The 21,783-nt window shown below is 37.7% G+C and overlaps 2 protein-coding genes across 4 annotated transcripts in view; both read right to left on the bottom strand.

The window, feature by feature from the left end:
• fndc3ba (fibronectin type III domain containing 3Ba) overlaps positions 1–10,002 on the bottom strand; it is a 125,627-nt gene extending 115,625 nt beyond the window's left edge. Inside the window, exon 1 of the mRNA XM_079612393.1 lies at positions 9,832–10,002. The gene's annotated coding sequence lies outside the window, so the exon portion shown is untranslated. The remainder of the gene's footprint in view (positions 1–9,831) is intronic.
• A 9,395-nt stretch (positions 10,003–19,397) lies between these two features.
• The window catches only part of ppp2r3a (protein phosphatase 2, regulatory subunit B'', alpha), a 76,627-nt gene continuing 74,241 nt past the window's right edge, over positions 19,398–21,783 (bottom strand). For all 3 annotated transcript variants that reach the window (XM_079612390.1, XM_079612391.1, XM_079612392.1), the window contains one exon: positions 19,398–21,723. In XM_079612390.1, the coding sequence (XP_079468516.1) occupies positions 21,627–21,723 (97 nt within the window). In that variant the 3' untranslated portion in view covers positions 19,398–21,626. The remainder of the gene's footprint in view (positions 21,724–21,783) is intronic.

Genomic DNA, 21,783 nt, shown 5'->3' with positions numbered 1-21,783 from the left:
CAGGTCACTGGTCAGATTTATGTAAGCGAAGGTTTCCGAGTCAGGAAGGACAGGAACTAAATAGAGATATTTTAATAGAAAATGGTTCAAAAGATGAAACATCAGTCTATCTATCAGCAGCAATGAGAGCAAAGCAGCTTGACACTGCCAAAGAGAGAGAAAACTCATCCAACCATCTGGATGTGGACTAGGCAGAAGTCCAGAAGGCAGTAAAACTCATTCCAAGTCCCTGACCGACGTACGACTGCCACGTAGCTGTTAGCGCAGGGGGACAGAGAGGAGGAGAGAGCCCGCCTCATTCCTGCTGAAACACTTTCCCACAGAGCAACATAAGCACATCTGCCTGTCTGCCTACACAGCACACTGATATTGAACTGCAATATCACAGTTTTGATGTAATACGACAACGTGATAATGATGACTTGGAGAGGTTCATAATAATAGAATGTGGTTAAGGGCGTCAGACATCTTCACAAGTCTCTGACGTGGAGTTTAAGTCTCACATCTTTGAGGTGGGCTCCAAGCCTCAAATCCTTTCGTAATATTTTTATACATTTTATAAAAATTGTCAAAGATTAATTGTTATTTATTTACAAGTCAATTGTTTACAGTGTTGTTATTGTTTAACTAAAACCTTTATAAAGTGTTGTTAATTGAAATGTAGCTGAAAAACATTCAAATATAAATATTAGACGATTTAATTAAAATATGAAATGTTGCCTTAGCAACTAACAGAAATAAATGTAAGCTTTAAGTACTAAAATGGTGACTAAAACAGAAAAAAAAGCTAAATAGAAACATTGTTTTTAAAACAAAATTGACAATCACATTATGAAATTATAATAAAATTATTTTTAATAACTGAAAATTACTATTGATAAAAACAATAATAAGAAAAATATTGACATTATCCTATAATATAAATTCTTTGCAACTATAAGAACTTTGCAAGTTCACCTAAATATGAAAATTTTGGCATCATTTACTCACCCTTATGTCGTTCCAAACATGCATGACTGACTGTGAAACACAAAAGATGATATTCTAAAAAAAAAAAATATCTGTCAATACAATGAACGTAAAAGAGGTCCATTGTTATTTTGATTTGGACCACAACATTGACTTTCATTGTATGGACAAAAACAGTCTTCAAAATATCCTCTTTTGTTTTCCAATGACAACTAAAATACATTCAGGTTTGGAGCAACATGAGGGTGAGAGAGAAGTGATGATGACAGAAATTACATTTTCAGCTGAACTATCCCTTTAAGTGGGACGTTTCAGACTCAAGTTTCCATTATTGCTGCTCTGAAGGAATAACCCCTTACACCACATTTAAAAAGTGAAGAATACTGTTCAGTGTGTGCGTGTGACATTAAAAAATGAAGTTTGAAAGATTTCTACAGTGGCTCTTGTAGTGGGTTGGTCTAGACTTGTTGGTGACTCAGTCTATCCACAAACAGGAAAAAACAGTAATGTCTAAAATACCTTCAATATGCACCTCGCTACTAAGAGTGTAAACAGCCAGGTCACCACACAGCTCGCAGATCTCAGCTCTCCTGAGCCTTTTTTTTTTTTTTTGGCACACTGAACTTGTGTTTAGACCAAGCTGAGAGGAAGCAGCCTAACTCCCACAAACACATGAAAATGACTCACTCCATACACATGGCTGTGCTTCAAGATTTTTCCTTCACTTTTCCTTGGTATTTAGAAAAAGAGTTCAGATCAGTGCATGTATCCACAGCTGTCAGAACATTCACATATGCAGTTATAATCGAGCTACAGAGGGTTTTCACATAGTCGGGCAACAGTCTTCCTCTGTCTGTCCAAGTATATGACCAAATGTGTTATTGAATAATAAAAATAATATGCTGTGCGTCACCTCAGTTTTTCATAGAAAGGAAATCTGTATCCATTGACAGGTCTAGCAAAGGTACTAAAGGTGAAGTGCTTCTACAAAGGTTGGGATTGCACTCACACATTTGATTTGATAAACCTTATTAATCCCTAAGGGAAAATTTTAATGGCTCAGCAGAACATACCACACGCACACGATAATAATAATAATAATAAAAAATAATAATAAATAAAAGACATTCACAACAACAACCATTATTTACCAGTATCAGTTCAAGGCATTATGATTATATACCAAATGGTTCTAATATAATCCATCACCTTATATAGCACTGATTGTACAGTCTAATAGCAGTGGGTAAAAAGGACTTTCTAAATCACTCCTTGTGAGAGCGGGGATGAATAAGTCTTGTGCTACATGTACTCACTAGGGCTCAGATTGTTTCATGAAGGGGGAGACAATTATTATTTATTATAGAGACCAATTAATCAATCATTCTATCGTGCCCAATCTTTTCAATTGTGGGTAACACACTGCCTAAAACAGCCTTCTTTATGAGCTTGTTTCATTTGTTCTTCTCCTTTACCAACAATCCCCCTCCCCAACAATTGACAGCATACAAGATTACAGATGATAGTGATACCACCGAGTCATAGGTCTTAAGTAGTACCCGACATACTCTGAAGGATCTCAGTCGTCTTAACAGATAAATAAGACTTTGACCCTTCTTATAGGCTTGAATCATATTATCAGACCAAGCAAACTTGTTATTCAAGTATACACCCAGGTACTTATATGATGTTACAGTCTCAATTTCCGACCCCCGTATGTTTACTGACACAACTTGCTGAGGATAACGTCTAAAATCAACCGCAATTTCTTTAGTCTTACTAGCATTTAGCCTAAGACCTTTTATCTCACACCAATCCACAAAACTCTTTAATAGATCCCTATATTCACCCTCATCATGGTCTGTTATACATCCAACAACAGCTGAGTCATCAGAAAATGTCTTAGTGTGGCAGGTTTCAGTTCCATTGTACTGGAAGTCTGATGTATAAATAGTAAAATAAAAAAGGGCTATAACTGTTCCTTGAGGTACTCCAGTACTTCACTACTTGACCATACTCAGAAGTAAGATGGAAAATGCTGGAGTACATCAGAGTAGTGCAGGCTGCATAGCATTAAATGCCCTAGATAAATCAAATAAATAATTCTTGTGGTTTTATCCGGAGTCTCGAATGACTGTGATTTGTGTAAGAGATAACTAATTGCATCATCTACCCCAACACCATTTTTATAGGCGAACTGTAGTCAATCCTCAGCAGCACACACTACCTGCATAACATGGTTTCCAAACCTCTCTCACATTCTTTTGTTGTATTTTTTGCTCCATTTTTAAACTTTTTTTAAACTTCTAATTTTAACATGTGCCATTTTTAAGCAGCCCTTTCTTCAAGGAAACACATTCATCCATCGCTTCCCGGTAAACAAAAATAAAACTCTGAGAATCAAACATATTAGAACAGGGGCTAGATGTTTCACCATTACAGTGAAGGATTTTCAAAACAGCAACTCATAAACCTCAAGTTTCCCCAGACAAGGTTACATTTCAATGCGGAAGTGGTCAGTTTCGTCCCTGAGTCCAGATTTGGATGGACATTTTATAGTCCTGGAATGCTGAATGAGTCAACACTTTGGTATGGCTGAATCTTAAGCCCAAGCCAACATTCAGGGCTCCCCCAACCCCCAGCCGAATGGGGTGTGATGAATTCAGTCGGAGGAAGACACAGGGAATGGGGTGGGGGGTGTAGAAATTGGGGGACAGATTTTGCTCATTTGTCCCACATGGCTGAGCGTGCTCAAAGGGGGCAGCTCAGTTTAAACAAACATAACCACTTCCTCCTCGCTGCACACAAAGCCTTTAAACAGAAACCCGTCCGTCGCTCCTCACCGGGTCATTTGGGGGAAAGAACAGCTAGCCGCCAAAACACAGCCGGCTCTGTGTGGCTCAGCGTCTGCAGACACCCTGGAAAAGCACAAACATGGTCCTGCTTCTCAACTCCACCTCTCACACAAGACTGTTACAGTAGACTCAGCATCTGCACAGGGAATATATCTGGTCATTTGCTTACGGACAAGAGCCTAGACATCTGTCAGTCACTATGAGAAACTTATCAACTATTCTTCCTAGTGTCTTAGGGATGCATGATGTACCATAATTAGCCGCTGATATTAAAGGTTTTTATTTTTTTTAATCAGTGGATGCAAGTATATTAAATAAATCAAATGAATAAAAAAATATATGTAAAATAAACATTCTATTTTACAATATTTTTATATAAATGTAAAAAATGTAACAATAGTACACTCATACTGTAATTTTATTACCAATGTGCAATATATCAATGATCAATATATTTAAAAAGTACCAAAATACCTCTCAGTAATTATATATATATATATATATATATATATATATAAAAAAATCTTAATCTTAAAATAAATCATTTTAAAAAGTATTTAAGATAAGTGTAATGTTCCAAGTAAATAAATATATTTAATATCCAGCAATAAATATGTTTATGTAAATACAGCTCATTTTAGTGTTTTAATTTTCTTTAGACAATACAGACTTTTAATATCAGTCATTTATCGGTTAATTATCAGCCATAACATTACAATAATTATCGGACATCATTTTAATATCTGCACGATAATGAGTGAATAAACCAAACAAGCAAACATATATTTAACAATTAATAAATAATTAACATTGACTTAATGTGAGAAATCCGAGAAACAGGAACCGAAAAATAAATCACTGCTAAATTCCCCAGTCCCCAACAGGAATGTTAAGGAGCAGCCTTTTCACCCTATGTTTACTCTGGAATGCTGTAGAAAGTGAAAATTCAACATTGACACATTCCTCCAGTGCCACCTGGGATGCCACTGCCCTCGCAGAAATGGCTGCCATTCCCATGACCTCTCGCTTTACTTTATTTACGTATTTTGGTAACTTCACACATCCAAAACATGGCTATTGAACAAAGAGAGATGAGCGATACTAATCCAAAAGAATAATATGAATTAGCTGGAAAAATTCACCAGGCTGAAACAAATCTGGGCAGTATGGATAGCCCCCGTCCACCCCTCCTTGCTCTCAGAGGTCAGAGGGTGAAATTCCTCATCTTCCATCAGGCCTCCAGATTTCACACACTATAAAGGGGAGTGCTTGAGGAGGGGGATGGGTTAACAAGACCTGGTGAGATGGAGGGATTGTGGAAGGTGTTGGTCTAAGGTCCTGTTGGTAGGGGGGTGGGCATAGGAAAACAGGAAGTCTGGGACTACAAATATATGCACAGTGACACTGCTGACATGTGTTTGAGCAGAGTAGCTTGAGAGGGGATCGGATAGACTAGAGCATACGTACACCAGAAGAGGCCATTAAATTACAACAGCCTGAAGGGGCAATAAATGCACCAATATAAATGCAGCATCTGATGCCAGGCTCTCATTGCTCATGCACGGCGGCTAAAACAGTCTCCAGTCAAATAAAAGCGTCATTAATGAGCTGCTGTCGCATCTGAAGTTTCCATCGTCCAGCTAACAACGGCCGTCTCTGCACTATGAATGCTAATGCAAGCACGAACATACACCATTGGCCACCTGACCAAACACTGAGTGTTTTTCCGCTCTGCTTTTGGCTAAATGTGCAGGCCTTGCCATTTGAATAATGCATTGGCATGACAGAGTGGATGCATGTCAAGAACCAGAGTGACATGGAGTGAGTAGCAGCATCTCACTCTCTCCACCAACTGCAAAAAAAAAGAGAGATCCACAAAGCTACATTCTTGCGTTCCGAAACAGCTCAAAGTAGTGCAATGGAATGAAGCCGTTTCAATGCGCTTTTACAACTCAAAAAGCTTTTTTTTTTTTGTGTGTGTGATTTTTAATGTTATAGTATCTGCCTGATTAGGAAAATAGGTCAATGTATTTAAGTATATCAAACATGTTTTGTAACAGTATCGCAAAATTTATCTAACTTCCGTCAACTGATCAGTAATTGGCTTAAAAATATAAATATTATAATAAATATTAATATTTATCATTATTTATAATTTTATCACCATCCCTATAATTCTGTCATCATTTACTCATGCTAATGTCATTTCAAATGTCTAACTGTTTAGTGTGGTCACATTAGCGAAATTTCAGCAAACTTTTGCAGACAAAAAAAGGTCCATCGTCTATTGTCATTAGCGCAGGGCTGTATAAAGCACAGCTCGCACAAAAGTAACTTTCAAAACAAGCAGCTTTCTGTCAATCAGTGTGCCGGATTCATGAGACCAACTTGAAAATGACCAAAATCTGCATGGGAAACTGTTTCACTCTTGCACGAAACTCACGATCACACAGATTTCTATGGGAATGTCTGAATTGTGCCTGTGAAATTTCACCAAGCAATAGAAATCCTGACTGCACCTTAAGGCCTTGTCTTTAGCCAGCTGAAAACATCAGCTCTCTTGTAAAAAAGCCTTGCTACAGGTGCTTAAAAGAGCTATGGTAGCGCAACGGGGATTTTTTTCAGTTGAGGCGCTATATGTGCTATGATACAGAATATCAGAGGAACTGTTACTAGTACCGTATCTGATTTCGCAAATAGTTTGTTTCTGATTATTATTATTTTTCTCTGCCACTCATTTTGGATGAAGATATGTGCTTGTTGTTGTTTGTTATCGTTGTACAAGCAGAATGTGTGGTATTTGTCCCACCCCTCCTCCGCAATGATTGGACGGCTGGGTAAAAAAAAACTGGGTAAGTTAAACATTCTTCAATTCTCAGCGACCAGAAAGAAAAAAAAAAACGTAGCGCTCCCATTGAAAACAATTGGAAAAATACGCTAGCCTCTGAAAAAAAAAAAAAACGCATTACTGGACACACGGCTTAAGGGTCCAAAACAGCATTGGACCTTTGATAAAGTCATACAGGTTTGGTAAAACATGAGGGTGAGTAAATGACAAATTTTTCTCTTTTGGGTGAACCATTTAAAAGTGCATCACATGTAAACAAAATTGTTTTAAATATTGCACACAGTTAAAACTAAAGCAAACTAAAGCACAAGACGCTGTCAACATGTTAGATTAAAGATATCAAATCTAAAATGTACATGAACTAGTCAACACTTTTCAACTCTAGTTGGTTGTTGCATGAGATCCACAATAAAGCAGCGTAAGAAGGTATGTTCTGGCATTTAGCAGCTTGTCGCTTGCAACGTTGGTAAAATGATGGGTGTGCAGTTAGGTGGAGAGGCGACTGTCTTGAGAGACGGTGGGAAAGGGAGTTGAAAGGCCTCTTTTATCTTCATCTAAATCAACGGTCAACATGTGTAAATCACCAAGAAGACATAAAAGCCTAACATGCAAACATTGCAACTCTGTGCCAAACAAACATGCACCACATTCACCAGGAGAAGATGCTAGAGTGCAAATGAGACGTGCAAGAGCCGACAGCGAGAAGAAGAAAAAAACTATAGTGATTACTCTAATGGAGAACATTACTTTTAGCTCCTCTGAATGCCACTATATGTGGCCGTGGTGGGCTGATTCAAGATGAGCAGCATGATCCTGATTCACGGACCAGCTGACAGCCACATCATCGCTGCATGCATATTTCCCCATCCACTTACGGTTAAAGCACAGATACAAACTTGTTCTGTCTTGCTCAACAGTTAGAGAGACGCTTGATTTCTCTGCCTAATGAGGTCAAGGGAAAAGGAGTCAAATGAAAAGATTATGTGACTTTGCTGACCAAAACCATTACTGCATTTCTACTCATAATTTACTCCTTTTTCCAAAACAATGCAGATGAATGCCATTGAATTCACTGGATGTTACAGAGACAACAGAATAAAATAATGAGGCTATCGAAACCTACACAAGATGGAATAAATAGATCTGTACAACATCGACTGAGCAATAAGTGTGACTAAGAGATGTGAAGTTGTTTCAAAAGGCACCATTTAGAGAAAATCAGGAAATGTCCTCAAGAAGGTGGACTCTCCGCTGCAATTAGGAACAATCACAACAGATTTTATCACGCTGCACTGCGTAACATCAGCACACATCAAAGCTCGGAGCTGCTCCCAGAATGATGGAGAACTGTAGGGGGAGGGGATGTGTAGTATTTGACTTGCCCCTGAGGAAACAGCACTCCAGCTCACCAGGTACAACCCCATGACCTCAAAGGAAGAGCACATTCCTGCAGCTATGCCCAATCAGGAAGCTGAACTCCCCATGCCAGCTCTCTCAGCGCAGCACCTAGACTGACCGAACAAAGGCTGCTGAAGCCAATCCATCAGATATCGACCAAAACATTTATAAAGCTACTTTGTTTTGAAAGCATCTCAATTATTTGCTGCGCCCTGGGTGCATGAAAAACTACAGCTCTACTGTTATTTACTCTGCACATTTTCCTAGTTAGTGCATGCATTTGAACAAAAAATGTCAAAATCTCAAAAAATGTTCAGCGTGTGCATTTGACAAAATGTCCAATGGTGGAAAAAAATTAGATAAAATGAAGGATTGCAAGTAGCAGGACCTAAAACAAGCAGGTGGGAACATTGCAAGTAGGGATTGTGTGCATCATTCTATTGGAAGAAAGTGGGCCGAGAAATAAAAATATAATGCATATAGTATATTTTACCCATATTTAATTGTTTTATTTTAAATCCTCTTGTGGCCCCCCCCTTGGAAGTTTGAGACTGGGCCCCCGGCTCCTGGTTGAGAACCACTGGTTTGCAGACAGTCAAATAATAAGGAGCTGAGGAATGCAACATCTTATTTTCCTGCAGATATTTAGTTTTCTTGATCCAGTGCAATAATTTGAATTTTCAAAAGTTATGAAATCCCTCACTCAGCTGGAGAATGCAAACCTGACGTCATTTTCTGCAGATCACATTTCTCCTCTCACAGATATTGTGCTTCTTTCTCTCCAATAAGCCCTCTGGATCCAGGCAGGAGTAGATCTCATGGTACAAACTGTCTTGAAGCGTCATTTCAGTGCCCAACAACATTATCCAAGAGATTAAAAGCGACCGTATGGTTTTTCCAGAGCTGCTCATTAGTGCGCTTTAATTCCCAGCACGAAAGAGCAACTAGTATCCTACTTCTGACGTTTGAAAAAACGATGCACGGCGTTGCATTAAACCAAACCAATAAAAGAAAGAAAAACAGAAACAAGCATCGAGAAGCCGAGTTACTTTCTGCACAATATATGACAGGACCAGGACAACAGCAGCTAATGTTTTCCTCCATAAACAGACACAGCTGTTGAAGAATAGGCTGTCTGGAATACTAGGGCATGATGGAGTTGACCACCTTCACTTCATTCATCATTCATTTTCCTTAAATCTTTGCCAAATGTTATACGACATCATTCCAGCAACTGACTGTTTGCAACACTGTAATCGCTACGGAAAGACACCTGGAAAGACAGCGAAATTCAGCATCCCTACTCTATTTCACCTAAACATTTGGTATCACTCCAAAACTCACGGACATAACAAAATACTTTTTAATCAAGCTAAAGTGTAACTTTTTTGTAGCGTTTAAGTAACAGTACGAGCTAAATAATATTTAAAAAAAATCCAAAGTTGAAATTCAACGACGAAGACGTCAAATTTTTCTCGTACATTTCGCGAATCACTAAAGTTGCACGACGAGTTTTGAGCATCTTCTAGTAAATAACGGAGAATCCATGCAATACAGCCTGTTTTCTTGCGGAATAATGAAGTTTTCCGTCGCATCTCCTTGTTGGCCAACTAACCCAGACTCCCGGCGTCACCGCCATCCAGACACAAAAATGCACGCAACTTTCCGTTATAAATATATTTTCATCGTTTAATTGGGGAAAAGCACACAAACGCGACCTGTAGCCAAAGATAGAGATAGTAAGCGAATAGAAAAACTTACCTCGCTGCAATAAAATGATGTTGAAAGAAACTCCAGAGCTCCACTTTCACCCCAGACACAACTTTGGCAATCCTTGCTCCCTCCAGTCTGCTCCACCAGCGCAGCGTTCAGTCAGGGGGAGATTCCGCGGCCATGTCAATTATGTCCCACAGCACATGTGAGCTTAATCCTGCCCCCTTTACCGTAAGCAACCATATAAACGAACTTCAGAGCCGAAGGGAACAATTCAAAGACCACCAGACACATGCACAGACACAGATATTGCCTACACGACAAAATCAGTAATGCTTTGGTTCATGTTTGGTTCAATAGTCCAAATCAGATTATAGGTGTTTTTTTATGGATTTTTACAAGATTACATATTGATCAATAGGCAATGGCAACAAATTGGTTCATTTTCTGATTTACATTTTAAAATACATAGCACTGTAAAAACTACTTAACTTAAAAACTTAACTTTAAAAACTAGGCTAGTTGCATTAAAATTGAGTTAATTGAAATTAATAATTTGAGTTAATATAATGAAGGATATTTGTTTATTCAACAGAAACTAGGAATATTGTGTTATCTGAACCACATAAATTATCTACGCTGATTTGACAAGAAAAAATGTGTGATAATGAAAATATTTGTATTTTATTTTACAGTGATATGATGAATAACTTTCAAGGAGACACATGGACAATAACTTTGCAACTCAATTCTTACATTAAAGGGTTATTAGTTCACCCAAAAATGAAAATTATGTAATTAATTATTCACCCTCACGTTGTTCCATCCAACCCCGTAAGACTTTCGTTCATCTTCGGAACACAAATTAAGATATTTTTGATGAAATCTGAGTGCTGGCTCACTACTTTTAGGCTGCTAGGTAGGCCTAATCGATATCTGCCATCCCAGAAAAGTTAGTAAAGACATTGTTAAAATAGTCCAAGTGACTACAGTGGCTCAAGTTTATCAAGTGACGAGAATCATTTTTGTGTGCAAAAAACACACACATAAATAACGACTTTATTCACTATAATTTTATTATTAATTTTCTTCTGAGGGCCTTTGAGTGAGTTCACGACAGCACAGCGCTTCTGGGTTGTACGCCAGAACGTAGGCTCACTATTGGCCGAGGCTGGTCATGTGTGTGATGCGTAGGGTGAGTAATTAGAATTTTCATTTTTGGGTGAACTAAACCCTTTAATGTCATTGTAAAATATTAAAATTAACTACTTAGCTAGAAAACTATAGCTAGTAGATTTTTAATGTGTTCATGGATACTTAATAAAATGACTGATGTAATTTTGTAAAAACATGTAAAGAAACAGTTACATGTTGTTTTGTTGTAAAAAATAATACAAGATTATTCTTATGTGTGTGACTATGTGACTATAATATGTTACTGATTTGTCTTGTAATTTGTAAAAAAAAAAAAAAAAAAGTAATCCAACACTGAGTAAGGTATAGTTGGTTTTATTGTGTTTCCTGCGTTTATGCAACACTTAACAATAAGGTTCCATTTGTTAATATTATCTACATTACTAGGTCAAATTTAACAATGAAAAATTCTAATTCTAAAGCATTTTTTAAATCTTGGTTCATGTTAATTTCAACATTTGCTAATGCTTTATTAAAATCAAAATATGTATCAGTTAATAGCTAGTATTTAATGGACCTGAGCTGCAATAGACAGTTATTTTTATGAACTAACGATAACAACAACAAAAAATACTGTAAAAAATTTAGCCTATTGCTCAATGTTAATTGATGTTAGTTAATGCATTAACTAATGTTAACTAATGGAACCTTGTTTTAAAAAGGGTCATTGATCAAAATGTTTTGTTGAGTCTTTAAATATACCCTTAGACCCCCTGAAGTATGAATAAGTGGTTACATCCTTGCAGTTATCTGAATGTTGTTATTTTGTGGGTCACTGTTTGCTGCACCATCCTGTGTTTGTGTCGTTTTGCAGGCTTGTCGTCACAAGACAAATTTAGAAAATTAGATGGATCATTAAACTGTCATTCATGTATCCAAACTATTTTAAGTCCACTGCATGTCCGTGACTCATGGCATAATTATGTAGCCTAGGTAGCTGAAAATACTTTTTAAATCTCAAAATCAGAAGAGCACAGCTGAACAAACTCAATGCCCTTGTCCTACATTTTTCACTTCGCTGACAGTGGCAGGTAAGTCCCACGGTGTAGATGTGTCTGCTGCCACCAGCAGGACAGTTAAAGGTAGGGCAGGAGAGCACTGACGTCGCATTTAGTGGCTACTGTACCTTTATTTATTTTGTATATAGCGCTTTTTACAATACAGATTGTTTCAAAGCTTTACAGTGATAACAGGAAAATTATGCAACAAAGTTAGTTTCGGCTGTACAGCAGATCTAGAAGAAAATAGAGTCATTGTCCAGCTTAAGTAAGTTCTGTGTTGAAATATTTCTGTCGTCAAAAAAAAGTTATTTTAGGTAATTTATCTATACAGCCGCTCTAGAGAAGCAATGGACTGTAGCCTACCATGTTTAGTGCTGCTTTTATTAATTGCTCACATTGTAACGTGTTATGATTATTGATCTTCCATGATATTGGATTAATTCAAATTTGTAGATTTTACTGAGGCCTTGAAAGAGACTTTCAAAAACACTTGCAAAAAATCTTACTGACCCACAACTTTAAAACTTAAAAAATGATCAGAGGTTTGCCATACTTTTAACATTAACATGGTCACATATAATGACAAATTTGGTTAAGCGAATTCTTGGACATTTCTTTCATGGGAATAAAGTGAAATGACCTCACTACAAAATAATCCTTTACATCAACCTCGCAAGCCTTCAAATGTCTGATAAGTGGAAAATGACTGGAGAGAGTGATTTCATAAAGGCATAGGCTAAGCAGCACTAAACTAGGCTACAGCAGGACCGCGATAATATTTTCCCTGAATTGCTGTAGGTCCATGTGTCTTATAAATCAACACTCAAGTTTAAGTTCACGTTTTAAAATGTTTTATTATTATCATTGTTAATTCTGTCATAATTTAGCCTACTCTATGTTGCTCGTTCCAAACATGCGACCGCCATATGAAAAGCATAATATGACTGCTTTTTGCAGCTCTTCTGAAACCATATGATGGCATTGTGTGAGAAACAAAATATAAAGTTTTTATGTAGCCTATTTATTGTCAAATGTTTCATTTTTATGTGAGCTAGCGTATGTCTTGGATTTTATGTCTTGGGGGGATATTTATGCCCTTTACAGTCAGCATGAAACAGAAGTTGTAAAAGTATATTCTTCCCCATTTTTATGTTTATTTGAGTGAAAACTGCTTCTCGAACAAGAACAAATGTAGGGCAGGACTATTGCTGTGATGTGTGATGTATGATGTTGTCCTGCCCTCGCGAAGTTATTAGAATTAATTTTTTCGCCGCTAGGGGTCGCTAACCTCTTACAATAACAAAGGCATAGGTCGATGACGCAAAATTTCCTGTGGAATTATGAAACTTGTCATCAAGCCTGATAATGTTTATGGATGAGTGAAAACATTGATGTTTTTTATCATGACTGTGATATGAAGCAGGGCGCGATTGCTAAGAGACAGATATCAGCGCCACACACACGAGTCCCGCGAATATAAAGGAATGAGGACATTTCATTCCACCGAACTATGAAATGAATAGTGGAATAAAGTCGTTATTTTTCCGCACATAAAGTATTGTCGTCACATGATAAACTTAATGCAGAGCCACTGTAGTCACTTGGACTATTGTAACGATGTTTTAATAACTATTCTGGGCCGGCGAGTTTGGATCCCTCTGAAAGCCTATGGAGGAGTGAGACTGCCTTCAGATTTCATCAAAAATATCTTAATTTGTGATCCGAAGATGAACGAAAGACTTACATGGTTGGAACAACATGAGGGTGAGTAATTACTGACTGAATTTTCATTTTTGGGTGACGTTAACGTTACCCGCAAAATGCAGAATTACTACTCGCACAGGTCAGTATATTTAACGAATTAAACTTGTGAGGTGACGCAGCGCTGTTTCACTTGGTCTAATGTTACACTATCACACTAACGTTAAACTGCATTTGAGTGTGTTGAAAATTGTAATGTTATAAGTTATGTGTTAGTTTGTTGGCTATATGAGACTAGCAGTAAGCTAGATCTATATTAGAATAACATACAGATCATATTCTAACATTTCATCATGTTAAATGTGGGGTATGTGATTTGCAAAACGGCTGGCAGATTTAGAAAATACACAACTCAAATGGTCCTACCTTCTTTCCTTTGACTCCACCCATTCAAAGAACATGGACATGGATGGGGGGAGGGGGGATGGTACGACCGATTGATTGACGCACTTACTGTCCAATGATTCTAGGTGGTCTTGGAAATGATTGGCTGGAGTTTTCCGAGTCCTGCCCGTTCCACAGATGATTAAATTGCTTAATTTTTATTTCAGTGCTTCTAACTCAGTGGCTGTAAGTGGGTTAGGAATAGGACTTTAAGTAATTTTGAAAAAATGGCCAAAAAAGAGAATTACATACCCCACCTTTAAGCTATATAACATTCATTGATTAGTTTTATGTACATTTGCTCACCTGTCTAATAGGCCTACATGTAAGAGCTCTGTCAAGTCGAAGTTTGTCAAGGAAGTGGAGCTCTCGGCATCTCGAAAACGCCGCGCTACTGATGCTATTGATCCTCGTTTTAGTTCTCCTTTTTCCCCAAAGTCTGCTTGCCATGGTCCATAATGTTTGAACGAAACAACAACAGCGTGCAGCTAGACGTTACGCACTACGCAGTTGTCCACGTCTGTCGCCATGGCTACTATGGCAGTACTTCGAGCGGAAACTAGGAATATCACGGATATAACGTCGACTGGCGACAAGTGAACAGGGATTCCGCAACGGCCAATTATTTAAAATGGGAATTTCTCTGAAATTAAAAATCTTTGGGAGCTTTTGGGATATTGTAAGTACACAACTGCAGGAAATATCACAAAGTGATTGTTGGATATTTGATTACAAAATTCTTACACATTGTACCCATAGCCTACTGTCTATGATTGTACCTTTAAAAATAATGAGGGTACGTCAATTTGAAAAAAATATGTAAATGGATAAATTATTTTTAATAAACACCGAAATATTCAATAACAAAATAAAAATTGTCAGTTTTGATCAGATGAGGTCATGATGAGTGAGGTTTTACCACAGATGCATTGCTTTGAGCCTGAATGGTAATTATATTGATGACAGAAGCAAAGAATGAGGTTGCACACTGTCACAAGAGCACCAAAAATGTTTTATTTATAAGTTGAATACAGTGTAGTGAAAATGTGGACAATGTCAGTGCAGTGTCCAGGTGTTTTGTGACTGTGTGAAATAATGTTGGTGTCATGGAGACTGAATGGTCTGGGGATTTCCTGGAGATGGAGATTTTGAGTGAATAAGGGCAGTGATCATCTTCTAACGGATATGTGCAGCTCTTAATCACAGACAGCTTCTGGCTGATACAGGATAGGGTGTTCCCTTCTATTGAAGTTCCCTAGTGTCAGAGGTGTTAGTCTGGAACAGGAAGAGCTGGCTGTCTGTACACTGATTCTGACATGAAAGCACTTTCAAGGGTGTGGAGCACAACTCTCTCTCTCTCTCTCTCTCTCTCTCTCTCTCTCTCTCTCTCTCTCTCTCTCTCTCTCTCTCTCTCTCTCTCTCTCTCTCTCTCTCTCTCTCTCTCCCTCCCTTCTTCAGCTCAGGTCTGATAATGCAGTGTTTATGGATGAAAAGTTAAACATAAGAAGGCACATACCTAGCTCCTAGCAGCAAACCATCACGACTGCATATTTTGTCATTAAAATATTTGTAGAAGCAGCACAAACACCACACACAGTACCATACCCATATAAACAATCAGAGATCATGTGTTAAAGATTAAACAACAATGTATTTGTCCACTCAAAGTGTCAGTGTTTGGGTGGTGGGTGCACCATTTTGACTTTTCTGCAGATCATTTTTCTGTAATTAGTCCATTTCAAATAAGTTGTTAGGCCTACTTACATTACTTACTGTACAGCTACATACTGTAAGTTAGTAGCCTATATAGTGTAGTGTCCATTGTATAATGTCCATTGTGAGGGTTCCTTCAGAACAGAGGACATACCAATAGTAGATCCGTGAAGACAAAGGTCAAGCTGAGCCAGGCATCTTAGCATTTTGGCTATTTATTTTTTTAAATGACAATTGACTGCATATTTAATTGAGAAGCTGACATAATTGGTGGCTCATTCATATAATTTCACACAATCTCATGTGTACGTTCTCGTACAATCTGCTTGTTAGGTTTAGGGGTGGACCTTCATGATTTTTTTCTACAAATCATAGGTTTTTGAATGACATCGTGCAAATTCACATGAAATCGCCATCTAGCGAAATACTTCAGCTTTCGTTTTCTCAAGAGATCGGGTTGGCCAGTATGGAAACCTTTAGCATTTTCTATTGAATCAAACTGAAAACATTCCCATCAACAGCTAGACCATGTGTTTCTACTCTGCATTTACACCAGGGTAATGCAGTCTCATCATGTCTGCCAGAAAAGAGGCGGATGGAAAGTGGTGATAATTCATGACACAAACAGAAAGAGACAGACACAAGTGTTTGGCTGTATTGACCAGATAACGTATTTCCCACTGTAGTTTGTCATTAACAGGACAAACATAAACTTGTTCCTATATGGACACCTGGAAGAGCGTTTTGCAGATGGAATGAAAACCGAAGACATTCGTCAGTGAGACTCCTCTCTGGAGACCAAAATAATGGACAAAATGAATTGCACACACAGTGAAAAACAGAGATGGCCTGGATTTACAGGAGTTCACTGCTTGAGTTCCTGCCCAGAATTCAGAAATCATTCTGAAATGCTGCTTAATTTTTTCCTCAGAGACTCAGTACGTCAGATGAAAAGAATTTCCCGGAAGATTTATGTTCAAAAAGACACATTAGATACACAGTAGTCTTTTAATGCCCACAACCGAAGGAGATCATTTTACTTTTTACTAAAAGTTTTTTTTAGGGGAACATTTTAATCTCGCACGGGAATTTGTCCATTTGAGGAAATGTCATGTCTTACAATGGATTTCAAAAGCGCAGCTGAAAAATTTAACTGTCTGATAGGCCAATTTCATGAAAATATGTAAGATATGTACTTGTGTAGAAATGTGTTTAAGATCTAGGATCTCATTTCCTGGTTGGCATATGGGCAACACACAAAACACAAAGCAGTCGCTATGTGCATATAAAGTGCATGATACGATACATGGCTTGAACCCACTGTATTTGATAACTGATAGGAAAAGGGGTTTCTTCATTGTCATGGTCTATGGTAGGATGTTCATTCTTAAAGCAGCAATATCCCGCAGTAGAGAATGTGATGAAGAGAGCTACATATCAAAATACAGTCTGACCCATATTTAATTCATTTATTTTAAATTAGAGTAGGCCTATATAACAATTTAATTTAAACTATTAATTATATATTATATTATAATATTTTATTTTATTATAATTTATTTAAAATGTAATCATATCACTAATGATATTTCAATGGTGATGCAATGGAGCAGCTATGCAATGTGAATATATACAGTAGTGGCCAAAAGTGATGCCTGGAAGGGATACTTGTTTTTAAACACCCTACAAGTTCGATTAAACCATCAAAATATGAGGAAAATATTTTATGTTTTTTAAATATGAGGAAAAATCAAAACACTAATGTATTTACCTGAAAGCAAACAGCAGCTACAGGATTTATTTGTACTATGCAAAATCAAATAAATAAAACAATTAATTGGTTCTCTCTTATTTTTGCACGTGTTCAAAATGTATTCGTATGACATCCTGGCCAATCATGATGTCTGCAACACAATAAATATATATTTGAATATTGAATAGAGGGTGAAGATGTACCTCTTTTCCTAGGCCGTATATGACTTTTGGCCACTAATGTTTATTAGTGTTCATTATGAATTCAAATTCATTTTTTTATACAAGTAATAGGGTCGAAGCAACTTTCTGGTGCAATCATTTTGATAGGCCTCTTGTGCACCACAGCAACACCCTGGGCAACAGTCTATACATGCCCTGATGTCGTTCAAAACTCTTAAGACTTTAGTTCCTCATTCTTGTGAGCTTCCGCTAGAACCAATGAGGTTCATTCTTGTGTGTTAAGCAGCACGTTTGAGCTTCCACAAGAACCAATGAGGTTCATTCTCATGTGTTACGCATCACGTTTGAGCTTCCACAAGAACCAATGAGGTTCATTCTGGTGTTACGCAGAACGTTTGAGCTTCCACAAGAACCAATGAGGTTCATTCTCGTGTTACGCAGCACATTTGAACTTCCACAAGAACCAATGAGGTTCATTCTTTTGTTACGCAGCACGTTTGAGCTTCCACAAGAACCAATGAGGTTCATTCTTTTGTTACGCAGCAGGTTTAAGCTTCCGCGAGAACCAATGAGGTTCATTCTCATGTGTTACGCAGCACGTTTAAGCTTCCACAAGAACCAATGAGGTTCATTCTCGTGTTACGCAGCACATTGCAACTTCCACAAGGACCAATGAGGTTCATTCTCATGTGTTACGCAGCACATTTGAGCTTCCACAAGAACCAATGAGGTTCATTCTCATGTTACGCAGCACATTTGAGCTTCCACAAGAACCAATGAGGTTCATTCTCATGTTACGCAGCACATTTGAGCTTCCACAAGAACCAATGAGGTTCATTCTTGTGTTACGCAGCACATTTGAACTTCCACAAGAACCAATGAGGTTCATTCTCGTGTTACGCAGCACGTTTGAGATTCCACAAGAACCAATGAGGTTCATTCTTTTGTTACGCAGCAGGTTTAAGCTTCCGCGAGAACCAATGAGGTTCATTCTCATGTGTTACGCAGCACGTTTAAGCTTCCACAAGAACCAATGAGGTTCATTCTCGTGTTACGCAGCACATTGCAACTTCCACAAGGACCAATGAGGTTCATTCTCATGTGTTACGCAGCACATTTGAACTTCCACAAGAACCAATGAGGTTCATTCTCATGTTACGCAGCACATTTGAGCTTCCACAAGAACCAATGAGGTTCATTCTTGTGTTACGCAGCACATTTGAACTTCCACAAGAACCAATGAGGTTCATTCTCATGTTACGCAGCACGTTTAAGCTTCCGCAAGAACCAATGAGGTTCATTCTCGTGTTACGCAGCACGTTTGAGATTCCGCAAGTAGTTTATCTCGTGCGTCAAGCAGGTTCAGTTGTTCTATTTATGTTCACCAATCAATGTTTATAAAAGCCTAAATTCAATCAGTTCATCATATAAAGTGACCGAGTCTCTTCAGAAAAAATGGACTAAACCGCACTATTCATATTAGTTTTACGATCTCTTTATGAACTTATGAACCAGTAATTTTTGGGTGAGTAATTTTTGACAATAGTTTTTTGGGGGGGGGAACAGCTTTGGCACATGCATCTCCCTACTGCCATGATTCATGAATGAAAAGCCTGTAGGCATTGCATGAATTAACATTTTTATTTATTTTCATAATTTTCCAAAAGAAAAAAAAGAGGGAAAATTCATGCGAACACCAGAGCCATCTCATCAGAGCACTTAAGAGATCAAGCTACTCAAGTCCCGTCTTTCACCGTCTACAAGCAAGGCATATCAGATCCAAAAGAAAAAAGAACACGTGGAAAGATATAAAACTCAAAAAAGATAAAAAGAAGAAAAAAGTTGCACACTAACAAGTTTTGTTGTTTACAGCTTCTGTAGCTGCCAATAGCTGTCCAGAAGGTCAGATTTGCATAGCGCTCAATGTGCTAGTGATACAAATGATGAACCAGGATTGTAGCATTAGTCAAGTTTACTTTCAGCTTTGTGTTTTAATGTCTAATAGTCCTGATAAAAGTGTAACACTACAGCAGTTGTATTGCTCTGTTTTGTTTTTTCTAAGTGCTACTTGCATGTCATTAATCGCAGAAACATGTCCAGTTGATTGTCACCTGTCAGCAATTTCATATTGAATTCCTTCATAAAGCCCCTGTCCACTCAGCTTAATGCACATTATATAACACTGGCAGTTAGAGATATATCATAATTTAAATGTCCCCTACCACTCAGTGGCAGAGTCAATCACATGGGAAAAATAAAATACAAAGACATTTACAGTGGCTATATAAAATAAATGTCCTAGGTCAAAAAAGAGCTAGACTACAGTACAAGGAAAAGCTATTGGTAAACCATAAAAATGGCTGGCCAAACAAAAACAAACAAACAAACAAACAAAACCACTTCACATATATAAATATATTACACTAATTACATAAACCAAAGAGTGTGATCGAGTGGAGGGAGGTTTGGCCATCAAGCACACAGAGAGACATTTGTAAAACACTGATCTGGCTGGCCAGCACTAAGAGACATTCTATCAGTAAAGCTGAAGTCTGTCGTTTTGGATAATAAAATAATTTCTCCAATCCCTCCTATTTAATGTGCAGAGAACTATAAGCAAGCGTAGGTTGATTTCCCTGTAAACATTGTGGCTATGTGGCGCTTTCAACCCAATGGCGTGCGTTGCGTTCAGGGCGGGACTACCTGTTTGACTGACCAATGGCAGACCACTATGAGATGGTTACTTTTGCAATTCCAATTCATTACACATTAAATGACTGATTTTAAATGTGGAAACTATAGTTAATAGCACTGAATTTTGGTGACTTGATTGAGTGGTCAACCAAGGGGTCAAAGGGACTGTGAATTAATGTCCACGCCAAATAAATATAGGTTACAGCTCTCTTTACATGATTACAGGTGAAATTAAATACATACACAAAATGCTATAGGACAAATGTCTCTATACACCGAGGCTGAAAAGTATGATGAATTTATATATATATATATATATATATATATATATATATATATATATATATATATATATATATATATCACGTTTACATTTCTTGAAAAAGATGTGACCATTTCAACCCCAGATAAAAACATCATATAGCTGAGAAAGGACATTTCCAAAAAGCACTTTCAAGTCTAATATTGTCCTGGTCAGTTCATCTGGAAATATGTAAAAGGAGGTTTTATGTCTGCAATTAAGTTCAAAAACACTTAAAAAATCTTTTCTTTAAGCAACAACATGCAATACCATCAGTGACCACTGGGAGCAACACATTTGCACCGTTGCCACGTCCCTTAAACATAATGTGCAACACAGCATAGCACAATATATGTGCTGATCTCATGACTTAAATGTCTGGTTTAATCTGAGAGGACTAGTTTCCGTGAATTACGGGCCACACAAGTATAAAGTCTCTCTATTATTTCCCTCCCCACCCTTTAAAAATATATGGCAGCATTACATATAGTTTCACTCACATTAAAGCACATTCTAAACTCATTCTTAGGTTACTAAAAAGTCCTTTTTTCACATCAAAGTCTTTGTGAAGGGTGGATGTAACCAGCCGGCAGTTTAGTCTGGGAGTGGATGTAATTATCAGTATGAGAGTGAAAAACATTGAGTTTACATTTACATGTTAAGACATATTGCACATAAAGCCTTTTTGTGGGGGTCTGAAGCCTTTTGGTTTTAGATGTGGTTCTATTGCACACATGCACACACACACAAATGTCCTTAATGAAATGTAGAAAAACGTTTTTCCCTTTTTGACACGTCAGGGAAAATATGGCGTGGTGGTTATCCATTCAACGTCATTGTGTGTAGACAAAAACGGCAACTTATGCCGATAAATCAGATATGACCAGCTTATCCATTTTACTTCCAATGTCTGAGGAGACCGTGAGCTCATCGGACTCGTAATCGTCGTCGAAAGATCTGCAAAAGCAAGCATGCACCAGTTAAGCTTCATACTCTGCTATATGAAGTTCAACCACA

This window comes from Phoxinus phoxinus (genome assembly GCF_949152265.1).
Source record: "Phoxinus phoxinus genome assembly, chromosome: 5".
Classification (NCBI taxonomy): domain Eukaryota; kingdom Metazoa; phylum Chordata; class Actinopteri; order Cypriniformes; family Leuciscidae; genus Phoxinus; species Phoxinus phoxinus.
This window is presented reverse-complemented; position numbering and strand designations above follow the sequence as displayed.